This window comes from Bos mutus, chromosome 10, assembly GCF_027580195.1.
Source record: "Bos mutus isolate GX-2022 chromosome 10, NWIPB_WYAK_1.1, whole genome shotgun sequence".
NCBI lineage: Eukaryota > Metazoa > Chordata > Mammalia > Artiodactyla > Bovidae > Bos > Bos mutus.
In genome coordinates, this window is record NC_091626.1 from 13,627,875 (window position 1) to 13,643,029 (window position 15,155).

The 15,155-nt window shown below is 40.5% G+C and overlaps 2 protein-coding genes across 4 annotated transcripts in view; one reads left to right on the forward strand and one right to left on the reverse strand.

Moving 5' to 3' along the window:
• The window catches only part of AAGAB (alpha and gamma adaptin binding protein), a 74,541-nt gene extending 69,921 nt beyond the window's left edge, over positions 1-4,620 (reverse strand). Inside the window, exon 1 of one of the 3 annotated variants that reach the window (XM_070377338.1) lies at positions 4,480-4,620. In XM_070377338.1, coding sequence (XP_070233439.1) covers positions 4,480-4,552 — 73 coding nt within the window. In that variant the 5' untranslated portion in view covers positions 4,553-4,620. The remainder of the gene's footprint in view (positions 1-4,479) is intronic. The other 2 variants (XM_070377337.1, XM_005893293.3) reach the window with 2 other exon arrangements.
• Positions 4,621-4,685: 65 nt separating this feature from the next.
• Positions 4,686-15,155, forward strand: part of IQCH (IQ motif containing H) — a 229,793-nt gene continuing 219,323 nt past the window's right edge. Inside the window, 3 exon segments of the mRNA XM_070377335.1 lie at positions 4,686-4,869; positions 12,744-12,866; positions 14,250-14,341. Coding sequence (XP_070233436.1) covers positions 4,819-4,869; positions 12,744-12,866; positions 14,250-14,341 — 266 coding nt within the window. The 5' untranslated portion in view covers positions 4,686-4,818.

Below are 15,155 nucleotides of genomic sequence, written 5' to 3' on the forward strand. Positions count from 1 at the left end.
ACTATGGGCTTCCTCAATTGAGGGGAAAAAACCCAGACACTCTTAAAGACTATTAGGCATGCACATACTCTATTTAAAATACAGATGCTTTGGGCAATGATTTTTTTTTTTTTCTTCACTCAGAATTAAGACTTCAACCATTCTAAATGGAAATGCCAGCATATTTTAAAACCTTCTTTTAGAGTTAATCTTCTCTCTTCAATGCCACCACCTTAAATTTAAATAGTTCTGATTGCTGAGGAATTTGAACATATTTCATTTGCACAGCCCATGCACACAAATCCCGAAAGAGAACATATCCTCCACACTTGGTACTTCAGCAATCTAGGCAACTCACCAAGTGCTTCTGAGCCACGGTTTCTTCATTTGTAAAATTCAAATTTTCTGACTTTGTTAATTCACGGGGATACAAGAACCAAAGTGAATTATGTGAAAACATGTTTGGGAAGAGTACTGATATACATAAAAATGCTTGATTTTAAGATTTCCAAATTCCCACATTTCACAGGAAGAAAAAAATTTTGCTCCAAATGTTTAGGTGTAGAACCTAAATGGCTTACAGTTGCTAAATATGCATTACATATATTAAAACCAAATGGGATTTTTCTATCAAAAGTTTCTTCTAGGAAAGTAGAATAAGATGTTAAGACTTCGGTATCTACTAACACATTTTAATATTTGCACAGGTGGAGCACGCACTTTGACCACATCCTTCCTGAAGACAGGAATAGTCTCTTAGCCGTCATTTTAGCTACAGTAACTGGATTCCCTGGTGGTTCAGTGGTAAAGAATCTACCTGCCAGTGTAGGAGACACCGGTTGGACCCCTAGATCGGAAAGATTCCCTGGATAAGGAAATGGCAACCCACCCCAGTATTCTTCCTTGAGAAATGCCACGGACAGAGGAGCCTGGCGGGCTACAGTCCATGGGGTCGCAAAAAGGTCGGACACGGTTTAGTGACTAAACAACAAACTGGCACAAAGACTAGCTCTGTTCTTAGTATCAGGATACACTTTTCCAGAATAAAAGTAAAATGTTCGTATAAACATATGTGAGGTCTGGCCTGGGGTACAGACATTTGCTCTCATACCACATATAGCCTTGTACAAGCATCAGGAACCTTCATTCCCCTTTAAAAATCTAAAAGGGTAACGCCCCTTTTATCTGCTGTCAGATACCTACCCAGAAAAATGCACAAAGGCCCCTGAGTGACAAAATGAAAAAAGCTTCTCACAAAGTCCATAATTTACCCATAGTGGCGGCATACTGATTTTTATTTCATGACTACTTATAATAAACTTGGTTATTTCTTGGTTATTTGGTTAAGAAATATTTCCCATCATTGGTTAAAAGCAATGAAATAGATCAAATGTTGAAGGAAAGAAACCGGAGAAACCCTAAATGTTCTTCTTCCTAATGCATGGAAGGAAACCAAATAGTCCCAAAAAGGTAAATTAAGATTCAGTCCAAAACCATACTATGGCTTAATGTCACTGAACACTTAACAAAACTCAGTCTTCATCTTTTATGCCAAACTTAGATTCAAACTGTGATGACTCCATCTTTAATTATGATAAAACAGAATCAAAACTCAGCAAATACTACATTCTAATGTTAGCCAAATCATTAACCTGGGTAAATTCTCTTTTATGGTTCACTTTTCCTTACTCAACTAATCTCTTCATTAATTGTTCTTATTTTTCACTATAAAACATTAATGGAACCACAAAGGAAAGGTTATCTAATTTTAACCAACATAGAAGCCATCCAAGAAACATTTTATATACAGAAATAAAGTGGATTGTTTTACAGGATTTATTTCATTTCCAATGATGCTAATATATTTTCAAGTACAGTATTACCATTCACCAACTACAGGTAACTAGCTCCTTCAAGAAATGACTGTGTCGGCAAATTCTTGAACTGTTAGGGGAAATGCGACTGAAGCTGCCTGCCCTGGGCAGGCGAGATAGCGCCACTTGCACGCTTATCTTAGGACAGCAGGTCCTGATAAGGAATGCATAACTAACAAAATATCTCCAACTGGACGAATTGAGGAAAGGTCAAAAGGAGAGAGCAGACTCCAGTCCATATGTCCTACCAACCACCCAGAATCCTCCTCGCTGGAAGCCATCTTCACTCAGCCATGCACTCGCCACCGGGAAGGACACTGAGTCAGAAAGACTGGCCAGAGACAACCTGGAAACTAACTCCATTACCATGAAACCCAAGACTATGAGCCACGTGGCAAAGCAGCTCTGCTGGGTCCCCTGACCCTGCTGCTCTCTGCCCAGGTGCCCCTTCCCAATGAAGTCTGTTGATCTGTCAGCCTGTGTGTCTCCTCTGACAATTCATTTTTCTGAGTGTTAGACAAGAGTCCACTCTCGGGCCCTGGAAGGGGGCCCCTTCCTGCAACAAAAGCATGTGATAGCCACAAGAAAACCTAATACTTTCAAGACTGACTTTGAAAGGACTTTTATATATCAGTAATGGAAATCAAAATGCATATAATTCTTTTGGGAAGTTAAATACACCAAGAAGCTTAAGAATTCTGAGCAAATTCTAATACGTTCTCTAGATGTAACATATAATGAAAATTAACTTACAATGTAATGGTAAATTTTACAAATGAAAAATATGAAATATTATATGAAAAAATAAAGTATATTTATATAAATATATTTATAAAAATCATATGCCTTAAATGTTATAAATACATAACTTCATACATTTATATAAATATATTTAATATTTCAGATACAATATTTGAATTTTTATATGTAAAATAAAAATATAACATGCTATATATAAAATGTTAAAACTATTATAAAATATCAGGATAAAAATTGTATATATATTGGAAATGCAATTACCAATTTTTTAAAGTCTGCATTGGGGGGAAAAAAACTGAAAGTAAATGCACAGGAATGTTAACACAGTATTTGCGTTTGGGTGATGAGACCCTGGCTGACATTTCCTTTTCTCCATTATGCTAAATCTTATTTAATGGACTATGCACTACTTTTACAATAAAACAATTTTTAAAAAGAAAGGAAATAAATGAGAAGGAGCACTGCTGAGAGGTAAGGAAATGGCATAATTAAAGCAGCTGGTTACCATTTAGTGTATAATTAAACTTTTTAGTCTGGCAAGGAACATTCTAGGTGATCACAAATGATAACTAAGTTATATAGTATTTGTGCTGGAGAGACACCCTGCCTAATTCTGTCATTTGACCAGTACAAGGAAAAGTTACGTTTATATAATGCTTTATAGTTTACCAAATGCTTTCAAAATGTCACATCATCTATCCTTCAAAGAATCCCGTGAGGTAGATTCATATGTCCCATTTCAGGGCTTCCCAAGTGGCGCTAGTGGTAAAGAACCTGTCTGCCAATGCAGGAGACATAAGAGAGGCGGGTTAGATCCTTGGGTCGGGAAGATCCCCTAGATCTTCGCAACTCACTTCAGTATTCTTGCCTGGAGAATCCCATGGACAGAAGAGCCTGGCGAGCATCAGTCCATGGGGCCGTAAAGAGTGGGACACGACTGAAGCGACTTAGCACGCCCCACTTTCAGGATCAGGAAACCGAGGGCTAGAGAGATAATGTACTCTATTAATAGTATTTACCATTTACCGACTGATCACTCAAAGTGTTAAGCACAACAGTCATGTGAAAATTATCACCACTTTACAGATCAGAAAACTGAAAAGCATAGGTTACAGCTGAGAATCATCGTTCTGACTCGAAGCCACAATTTGAAACGGAGTCCTGAGTTATAATCAACTTTGGGAGTCTCAGTGGAGGAGTCGAGCCCCAAACCCTATGCTCTCTCTACTCCACTGGTCCCCTCTCCTCGCCTACGATTCTTTGAAGAGTGACTTAAGTTGACAACCACTATGAGGGTCTAGAGGGAAAAATACTAGGTCCAGTAATAATCAAAAACGAATGCTTGCTGGCGGAGGGCCTCGTCTCAGGAGGAAGGCAAGGCAGTGAATAACTCAGAGTGGAGGGGGCAAGTTTAACAAGTCTTAACATATGCACATGGGGCGGGGGGAGCAGAGGAACCACTCTACCTCAAGAGCAGGAATGACAACATAAATCACGAATCCTGCACCTGACGCTCGCGTTCCTAGGTTCAATTCCCAGAGAGCCTTTTCTGTTCCCCTCAATGGCTGCCCGCCGACAGTAGGGTTGAGGTCCTACTTAACAGAAAACGCTGGAACAAACCCCATGGTGGGCCAAGCAGAGACAGAGAAGCAACGAGTATTGTAGCTAACAGTGGACACCTGGGGGACTAGGCACCATGACCACATCTGAGGAGCACCCGAGGGGCCTCGGGCCAGCACCGAGGGGAGGAAGAGTCCAGGGCTCGCGGCGAGGACCGAGGCCCCGAGAGAGGCCGCGGTGCTGGGACTGCTGCCTGCCGAGGCTCGTACTGGGGCTTGGAGGTCGGCCCAGGAGCCTCGTTACTCACGTTGCACTAGCCGGTCTGCGGAGAAGGTGGAGGAGCAGCTGGTAACGAGCGCGCAAGGGACGCCCGCAGCCATCACTGCGCCCGCGGACAGGTTCCTTCCCGGAGCCACTTCCGCCTTGGACGATACCACGGCCGCCGGTGCGCGGGGGAGACGCGCGAGAAAGGCGCGTTCTCAGAGGCACGGCCGGCCCTGCCTCCTCCTTTGCCCCCTCTTCCGCTCCTGGCGTGGACCAGGCTGGGCTTCGCGTGGCGTTGCCATGGGGATGAGCTCCCTCCGCGGCAAGTACACGACTCTGGAGACCGCGCCTTCCTGAGGAGGGACCCCGCCCGGCCGAAGGCATGGCCCAGGAGAAGGAAAACCAAGACCCCGTCGGATCTATCTTAATCCAGGTGGGAAATGGGCCTCTCCTAACCCTGTCCAGCTAGAACACTTTGAGCGAGCGAGGCCCAGCAGAGCCCATCCACTCACTCTTACCCACTTAAAGCGCTGCTTCTCAGATTGCCTCCAACACCACGGTTTAAAGAACTCCCAAGTGTGCCAACCTAGACCTCTCTCGCCAGCCTCACACACCTCTTGAGCCTGACGATGGAGGTGGCGCGGCCGAAGCACGACCAATCTGCCTCTGGTAAAACTCCAGGACGATACACCCCATTGGGACCTTTACTTTGGAAAAATCCATCTTCCACTGAGGCACCATTTTTAAATGTTATATTCTGAAAAGTTTAATCCTATGATGTAAGGAAATGGAGGAGATACAAATCAGACACGTATCTGGGCGAAAGTTGAAATAGATGAACTGCTTTTGATCTCCTACATTGCAGGTGGATTCTTTACCAGCTGAGCTACAAGGGAAGTAGCTACTTTTCTTCAGTTCAGTTCAGTTCAGTTCAGTCGCTCAGTCGCGTCGGACTCTGCGACCCCGCCAGGCCTCCCTTTCCATCACCAACTCCCGGAGTTCACCCAAACTCATGTGCATTGAGTCGGTGATGCCATCCAGCCATCTCATCCTTTGTCGTCCCCTTCTCCTCCTGCCCCCAATCCCTCCCAGCATCAGAGTCTTTTCCAATGAGTCAACTCTTCGCATGAGGTGGCCAAAATACTGGAGTTTCAGCTTTAGCATTATTCCTTCCAAAGAACACCCAGGACTGATCTCCTTCAGAATGGACTGGTTGGATCTCCTTGCAGTCCAAGGGACTCTCAAGAGTCTTCTCCAAGTTCAAAAACATCAATTCTTTGGCGCTCAGCTTTCTTTATAGTTCAACTCTAGCACCCATACATGACTACTGGAAAAACCATAGCCTTGACTAGACGAACCTTTGTTGGCAAAGTAATGTCTCTGCTTTTGAATATGCTATCTAGGTTGGTCACAACTTTGCTTCCAAGGAGTAAGCGTCTTTTCATTTCATGGCTGCAATCACCATCTGCAGTGATTTTGGAGCCCCCAAAAATAAAGTCTGACACTGTTTACACTGTTTCCCCATCTATTTCCCATGAAGTGATGGGAGTACCCCAATTTTTTTCACTCTAAAAGTCCCTTGCATATAATGGAGTTCTGGGGATGTAATGCACACCATAGTGATTACAGTAATAATACTGTATATTTGAAAGTGGCTGAGTAAATCTTACAAGTTCTCATCACAAGAAAAAAGTTGTATTATAACTATATATGGTGATGTATGTTAACTAGCCTTACTGTGGCAATCATTTAGCAATATGTACAAATATTGACTGATGTTGTCTATGTGAAACTAATATAATGTTTATGTCAATTATATACCAATAAAAATAATAAAAATTCCTTACTTGGGAACAAGATAAAAGCTTGCTAATCAAGTTAAACTTTGAATGTGGAAAGGTGATGAAAAGCACAGGAAAGTAACTCTCTAATCTGAGGGGGGAACATCAGGAAAGTTTTGATTTCTCAGTTCAACTCAGTTTGTGACTGTTACACTCAGATTTTTCCAGAATGTTAAAAGCACTACTTTCCGCCCCCCCCCCACATTTATATGTGATGGTTTTGAAACATTTTTGACATATCATCACCTTCAACTCATATTTAGCTCTACTTGACTAAAAGTTTGAAGTAATTTCCCTAAGGACTATCAGAACTCTACTCAGATCTGCACTTGGTCTAATTTTTCTTCCTGCCATGATTTGGTCCTTCCCTCTGGGAGACTTCTTTAAACCCCTAAACTCACCAATTTTATAGACTTCCTCAATATGAATCATACCCAGATCTTCTTACCTTACCTTTTCTTATCCTTGCTTTCACCAGCACCCTAGAATGAGTTTGGCCAGACTGCCAAGTGTGAGGGAAGAGTCTCCACAAGACTGCCCTCACTTAGACACCAGGCACAAGTTCAGGGGTCCCTAGAACTATCCTTAATTCAGACCAGCTGTCTACACTTTTGGAAGCCCCAACCATGTCACATTGGCTAATTTGTTAGAGCACTCACAAAACTCAGAAAAGCACTGTGTTTATAATTACAGTGTTTTTATAGCAAAAGAATAGAAATTAAAATCAACCAAGGGAAGAGAGGCTCAGGGCAGAGAGTCCAGAAGGGGTTCAAATGGAGCTTCCAGCCATTTTCTCCCAGTGGAGTCATAGCATTACCTCCTTTCAGTCATGATATGTGACAACATATACAGATTATTGCCAACTAGGGAAGCTTTCCCAAGACTTTAATGTCCAGAGGTTTATTGGAGCTCAATCACAATGCCCATTTGGCTGACTTTAGTCTTCAGCCCTTCCCAGAGAGCAGACCAATGATTTCAGTCTAATTCCTCTAGAGATTAGAACTGATACAGCATAGCTCAAAGTCCCCATCATAAACCCCATTCCCATCAAACAGGATGCTCTGGGGGCCTAGTGATCATGTCCCAGGGTCTAATGGCAGAGGCCAGATCTCTCTTTGGGAAGAACTAGGAATAATCATATCTATGTTGATCAACACCCCTATTTGCTTGAAAGGGTTACTTTGTACACACTTAAGTGGAGGGCTATGTAGAGAAAGAGAGGCCACCCCTTAATCTAATTATTGAGTCTGATCTGTATATACAGTGTAAAATTCTCCCTGATACAATGTAGAATATGTATAATGAGGGAAAAAATTAATATATGTAGTCATGAATGGATGTGAATGATGGACTATAAAGAAAGCTGAGCACTGAAGATTTGATGCTTTTGAACTGTGATGTTGGAGAAGACTCTTGAGAGTCCCTTGGACTGCAAGGAGATCCAACCAGTCCATCCTAAAGGAAATCAGTCCTGAATATTCCCCAGAAGGACTGATACTGAAGCTGAAACTCTAAAACTTTGGCCACCTGATGTGAAGAACTGACTCACTAGAAAAGACCCTGATGCTGAGAAAGGTTGAAGGCGGGAGGAGAGGGGACGACAGAGGATGAGATGGTTGGATGGGATCACCGACTCGATGGAATGAGTTTGAATAAACTCCAGGAGTTGGTGATGGACAAGGAGGCCTGGTGTGCTGCAGTCCATGGGGTTGCAAAGAGTTGGACACGACTGAGCGACTGAACTGCACCGACTGAATTCTTTTTCAACCTCTTCTGTCTGGTTTGCCAGGAGTGTATACCATACAACAATAAAATGAGAATGACTCATTTAAACTCTTATCTTTAGCTCTTATCTCAAAGTGTGATCCTAGGACTAGCAAAGAAATGGAATTATAAGATTGCTTTTGACAAAACTGAGTCTTTTTTTTTTTTCCTGCTTTATTTTTTTAATTTAAATTTATTTATTTTATTTATTTTATTTTATTTTATTTTTAAACTTTACATAATTGTCTTAGTTTTGCCAAATATCAAAATGAATCCGCCACAGGTATACATGTGTTCCCCATCCTGAACCCCCTCCTCCTCCTCCTCCCCATACCATCCTCTGGGTCGTCCCAGTGCACTAGCCCCAAGCATCCAGTATCGTGCATCGAACCTGGACTGGCAACTCGTTTCTTACATGATATTTTACATGTTTCAATGTCATTCTCCCAAATCCCACCCTCTCCCTCTCCCACAGAGTCCATAAGACTGTTCTATACATCAGTGTCTCTTTTGCTGTCTCGTATAACGGGTTATTGTTACCATCTTTCTAAATTCCATATATATGCGTTAGTATACTGTATTTATGTTTTTCCTTCTGGCTTACTTCACTCTGTATAATAGGCTCCAGTTTCATCCACCTCATTAGAACTGATTCAAATGAATTCTTTTTAATGGCTGAGTAATACTCCATTGTGTATATGTACCACTGCTTTCTTATCCATTCATCTGCTGATGGACATCTAAGTTGCTTCCATGTCCTGGCTATTATAAACAGTGCTGCGATGAACATTGGGGTACACGTGTCTCTTTCCCTTCTGGTTTCCTCAGTGTGTATGCCCAGCAGTGGGATTGCTGGATCATAAGGCAGTTCTATTTCCAGTTTTTAAGGAATATCCACACTGTTCTCCATAGTGGCTGTACTAGTTTGCATTCCCACCAACAGTGTAAGAGGGTTCCCTTTTCTCCACACCCTCTCCAGCATTTATTATTTGTAGACTTTTGGATCGCAGCCATTCTGACTGGTGTGAAATGGTACCTCATAGTGGTTTTGATTTGCATTTCTCTGATAATGAGTGATGTTGAGCATCTTTTCATGTGTTTCTTAGCCATCTGTATGTCTTCTTTGGAGAAATGTCTATTTAGTTCTTTGGCCCATTTTTTGATTGGGTCGTTTATTTTTCTGGAGTTGAGCTGTAGGAGTTGCTTGTGTATTTTTGAGATTAGTTGTTTGTCAGTTGCTTCATTTGCTATTATTTTCTCCCATTCTGAAGGCTGTCTTTTCACCTTGCTAATAGTTTCCTTTGATGTGCAGAAGCTTTTAAGGTTAATTAGGTCCCATTTGTTTATTTTTGCTTTTATTTCCAATATTCTGGGAGGTGGGTCATGGAGGATCCTGCTGTGATGTATGTCAGAGAGTGTTTTGCCTATGTTCTCCTCTAGGAGTTTTATAGTTTCTGGTCTTACGTTTAGATCTTTAATCCATTTTGAGTTTATTTTTGTGTATGGTGTTAGAAAGTGGTCTAGTTTCATTCTTTTACAAGTGGTTGACCAGATTTCCCAGCACCACTTGTTAAAGAGATTGTCTTTAATCCATTGTATATTCTTGCCTCCTTTGTCAAAGATAAGGTGTCCATATGTTCGTGGATTTATCTCTGGGCTTTCTATTTTATTCCATTGATCTATATTTCTGTCTTTGTGCCAGTACCATACTGTCTTGATAACTGTGGCTTTGTAGTAGAGCCTGAAGTCAGGTAGGTTGATTCCTCCAGTTCCATTCTTCTTTCTCAAGATCGCTTTGGCTATTCAAGGTTTTTTGTATTTCCATACAAATTGTGAAATTATTTGTTCTAGCTCTGTGAAGAATACTGTTGGTAGCTTGATAGGGATTGCGTTGAATCTGTAAATTGCTTTGGGTAGTATACTCATTTTCACTATATTGATTCTTCCAATCCATGAACATGGTGTTGCATGGCTCTTAAATTCTGGGAAATTCCCTGGTGGTCCAGTGGTTAAGACTCCTCATGCAAAGAGCCCAGGTTCAATCCCTGATTGGGGAACTAAGATCCAACAAGCCACATGATATGGCAAAAGTCTAAAAAATAATTTAAATTGTAGAGCAATTTTTGTCTGCATTAAATCTTTTGAGAGCTTCTTATTAAGTAGCCCTGTCCCCAAACTGTCGAAATCTTTCTCCAAGTGGGAAATGTATGGAACACAATGTATTTGATAATCACAAAAATGATGGGTGACACATAAAATTTCAGTATGGGAGAGTGAATCTATCTGAAGAAAGAACAAAGATTTAGAACCTAATCTTTTTCTACCCAGGTCTGGTGAAACATTTCCTATAGTAGTTGTCTCTGTTGCGGCTATACAAACAGCTGTGCAGTTACTAAGAGTGAAGAAGACAATACCTGGCTAGGAAAGTAAAAAGCTCTTCAGAAAGATTAAGGGAGTAATTCAAGTCAATGAATATTAACTAAGTGCCAGTTACATACAAAGTGTTTCACTAGGTTTTACCAATTAGGAGAAAAGAATTAACATTGGCTCAGTGTCCTCCTCTGTGGCTGGCCCTGGACAAAGCACTTTACATCTTTTTAACTCATTTTATTCTTGCCACTATGTTGAAAGATGCTATTTATCCCCATTTTACAGATAAGAACACTAAGGCTCTAAAAAAAAAAAGTAAATTTGCCTATCTCAGTTTAGTAAAGAAGGAAATAGAATTCTAGTTCATAGCTGTCTGATTCCAAAGCCTATATTAGTTCATTTACACATGTATTGTCTCATTTTCATTACATAAGAAGAGTAATTCTCTTTTTCCCCCTTGGTGAGGACACTAGAGGAAATGTGGATGGTGTGCATGGACATTGTGTGACTAGTAATAGAACAAGGAATCATGTTCATCTGCCTTTTACCAAGTTATTACTATTAGACTGTTACATATTATCTCCCAACTCTATGAAGACATAATGGTTCCTACAAAACAGAAGAAGTAGCCAGATTTTCAGTTCCCTGATAAATAGTCCAGTGTTGTTTTCACTCCCTCCAGCAGTTGACAGGTATAATTATACAAGGATACATGAAGCTACAGATACTAGAGCCACAAGAAGGAAATTCAGTGCATTCAAAAGTTGAGCCAGGGGCTTCCCTGGTGGGCCAGTGGTTAAGGATACTCCTGCCAATGCAGGGAACACAGGTTCAATCCCTGCTCTTGGAAGATCCCAAATGCCTTGTGGCAGCTAAGCCTGTGAGCTACAACTACGGAGCCAGCTCTCTAGAGCCACAACTGTTGAAGCCCGTGTGCCTAGAGCCTGTTCTCTGCAACAGGTCACCACAATGAGAAGTCCATGCACCACAGCTAGAGAAAAATGAAGACCCAGTGCAACCATAAATAAATAAATCTTAAAAAAGAAAAAGTGAAACCACAAAATTATGGGCCTGGAAGTGGGCTTGCCCTTGAACTGCCTTTTTGTACTTTTCAAATGTCTTTAGACAATAGACTGTAAATAGCTTGCAGCAGTAATTTGGACAAAAAAATCGAAAAAAATATTAATACATCTTCATCCTTAGTGCCTATCAGCAAACAGTAGGTGTGTTCAAATTTCAATCTGTGAGCCCTGGAGGCTCAATATAATAATTTGTGCAGGGTACAAATGACCTGATCTGTCTGCCAGATTGTGCTGCTCATCAGTGAAAAGATGCAAATCTTTTGATCTTTCAAATACTTGGCTCCTTGGGAATGTTTGAGAGTAACTGATAACATAGGCTGGATCAATGTATAGGTCCAGTTATACCAACAGAGAAAAAGGTAACTGTTTCAAAGTGCCTTTAGCCACCCAATCTGCAGATTGTTATTGGTGTGACTATTGCTGAAACAGGTGTTGGGTTCATAAATTTGCATAGCAAAATGTTTCTCTTGTGGCAGCAGCCCATGCCATAATTGGTGCCATCTGTATTTGTTTCTGGAAGTTTGGTTTCTAATATGAAGGCAGAGAATCTTGTGCTGTCTAATTTCATAATGCTCACGTTACTCTGAGGGTGCTTGACTTTGGAGAAATATTCATCATTTCTAAGGAAAATATGAACTGAAGGAAAATGTTCAAGTAATGACATGTTGCTTTTTCTTCATGGATTGTTTTCATTTCTGAGTACATAAAACAAAATTAAGGCCACCCCTACAGAACTGCTTCTTCAGCGCACTAAGTGGGGAAGATCTAGCTAGAATGGAAAACCAACAGACCCTGTCAACATATTTAGAATTCTCTTTTGACAGGCACTGTTTTCACTAGAACCTTTCTTTTCTGAAAGTTTTCTTTTTTCTTTTTAACCTCTCAATCAATTAGTAGAAATCAAAGTTTGGAATGAACTTTTTCTTATATCTGACTCACCTTCTTTTCCACCAGAGAAAGCAGAAGGTATTTGGGTTGCAATTTTATCTTGGATCCGTTTCTAATGGGGGAAGGACAAATAGAAAATTGTATAAAATCTTAATTTTTCAAAATCTGAAAGACAGTAACTGGAGCCATAATGTGCTTCTAATAAAGCATATCCTAGAACTATAAGGACAGTCTTTTCAATGAACACCACCTTTAAATCAACTTTATTGTCTTTAGCAATTCAAGCAGATTGCAAACCTTTAAGCTAAGTAACTCTTTTAGGTGTAATATTTATGTATTCTTTTACATGTTTCTCTCTCTAGGTCCATGAAGATCTTTATGAATTAAGGGAGAAATTAACAAAATTCCCGCTTGAGGAAAAAGGCGGGGCTCTAGACATTCAGAATCTTGAAACAGCCATCAAAAGGACTGAAATGGGGTTAAAAGTAAGTAGAGCTTTAGATATTAAATAAAATCCTGGAAGGAGACAAAGATTCCTCCAGAAGAACTGTGCTTCTCACAGGCTCTGTGTAATTCTGGAACAGAGGGGGCTTTGGTTGGTCATCAGCTTTCCCATCCTGTTCCTTTTTTAAGAATGGGATTATTAGCTGATTGATTGATTTACATCCTGTCACAGGCCACAAAGAATGTGAGACATGGATAATATATGATTATGCCGTAATTTATGACCCCTAAAATGTGGTTTGATAAAAAGAATTTATAATTTTAAAAATAACTACTCTTAGTCCAACAGTATGCCTGACAGAAAAGGATTCATACCAATACATTGTAGAGAGTTTCTATCAGAATCACTGGGATTCTAAAAAATAGAGTTTACTCTTCCTTAATAGCTTAAGTGTTTTAATATTAAGTAATTTTTAAATATTATAACCTAGTACATAACACTGGAAATAGAACTCAAGTAGATAGGAGGACTTTCCTGTGGTGGTCCAGTGGCTAAGACCCCAAGCTTCTAATGCCGGCGGGGGCCTGGGTTTGATTTCTGGTCAGGGTACGAGATCCCACATGCTGTAACTAAGAGTTCACATGCCCCAGCTAAAGATCCCACGTGTTGCAATGAGGACCTGGCACAGCCAAATAAATAAATAAATATTTTTTAAAAAGTAGATAGGAACTTCATTATTATAGATGGACCTAATGGCACAGGAGAATCCAATCTTCAGACTAGGATAACACTCATATACAAAACCAGGATCTATTAGCACGTGGCTCCAATAAAGACCACCTCCATCGTCTAGACCTCTATCAGCATCTCTACTCTTGCTTCCAGCCTTCACTGTTGCATCCTACTGGCCTCCTAGCTCAGCTCCTGAGGCTGAGAGATGGGGTAATATGTTGTTGCCTCATCGGGTTAGCATGCTGTTGTCCTATATAACGTGATGGTGAGAGGGCTGGACCCAGCTGGAGTCTTTGGGTTTGGCCATTTAAAATAATCTGTTACCTAAAGGCCAAACTCTTTCCTCAGATGCTTGGTTGAAGTCCTGGTAAGAGAAAGACATTACTCTGTGTCCATTGTACCTAGCAAGTTCCCCCGACCAAGTAGCAAACTGACTACTGTGCAGTTTCATTTGTGAAAAATGCTGCAGGTCACTTCAGCTTTGAGTCTCAACTGTTTATGATGCTTTTTGGGATAAAGTAATTTGGCCTTGAGATGCCTAATGATACCTTAGGCTTGTAATAAACACATAGCATGTTATGTCTTTTGGCTTAATTACATCAGTCAGAGGGTTAACCTAATGTAATGGAGAAAATTAGGTGAGGATTTCCAGTCCACTCTAATGGCCTAAACTTTAACTTTTCTGTAACAGATACACATCGAGAAGTATTTAAACGTTGTACACCAACATGTGTTAACAACTCCTATTGATTATAACTTACATTCTTCTCATGCTTCCAAATGGTAAGTAAAATAACCATTTTAGGGTCTAAAATAAGTACAAAACCAACAAACAACTTTTCTCACTCAGTGAGATGACTGTAAAGATAAATTTTCCTTTGCTTTATATGCATTCTAACTTCCATACAAGTTTTGCATATGAAGTTAATGGCAGAATTTAGACTTTAATAAAGTTATTCTTTGTTATTTTCATTGCATTTTAATGCTTGCCATCATGACAGTTATTTCAGGGTCCTAGTTTTGGTGTTACATCTTTTGTATTTTTAGTAAAGCATATCCCAAATTCAACAGCTTCGCTGGTTGCTCAATGGGAAAGAATCTGCCTGTCAATGCAGGAGACGCATATTCAATCACTGGGTCAGGAAGATCCCTTGCAGAAGGAAATGGCAACCCACACCAGTATTCTTGCCTGGGAAATCCCATGGACAGAGGAGCCTGGTGGGCTACAGTCTATTGGGTCACAAAAGAATCGGACACAACTTAGTAACTAGACAATAACAACAACGTGCCAAATTCAATTCCTATAGGAAATATTTTAAAGCAAATCCATTTTTATGCTATTTAGATCATCTGGAGCTTTCTTTATAGTTCTTAGCCCGTCATATGTGCTTTACTGTAAAGATGATTTTGGTATCCAGGGTAAACAAAACAAAAGTAATAAACTTGCTTGAAATGGTGACTCAGATGGTAAAGAATCTGTCTGCAATGTAGGAGACCCAGGTTCAGTCCCTGAGTCAGGAAGATCTCCTGGAGAAGGGAATGGCTACCCACTCTAGTATTCTTGCCTGGGGAATTCCATGGACAGAGGAGCCTGGTA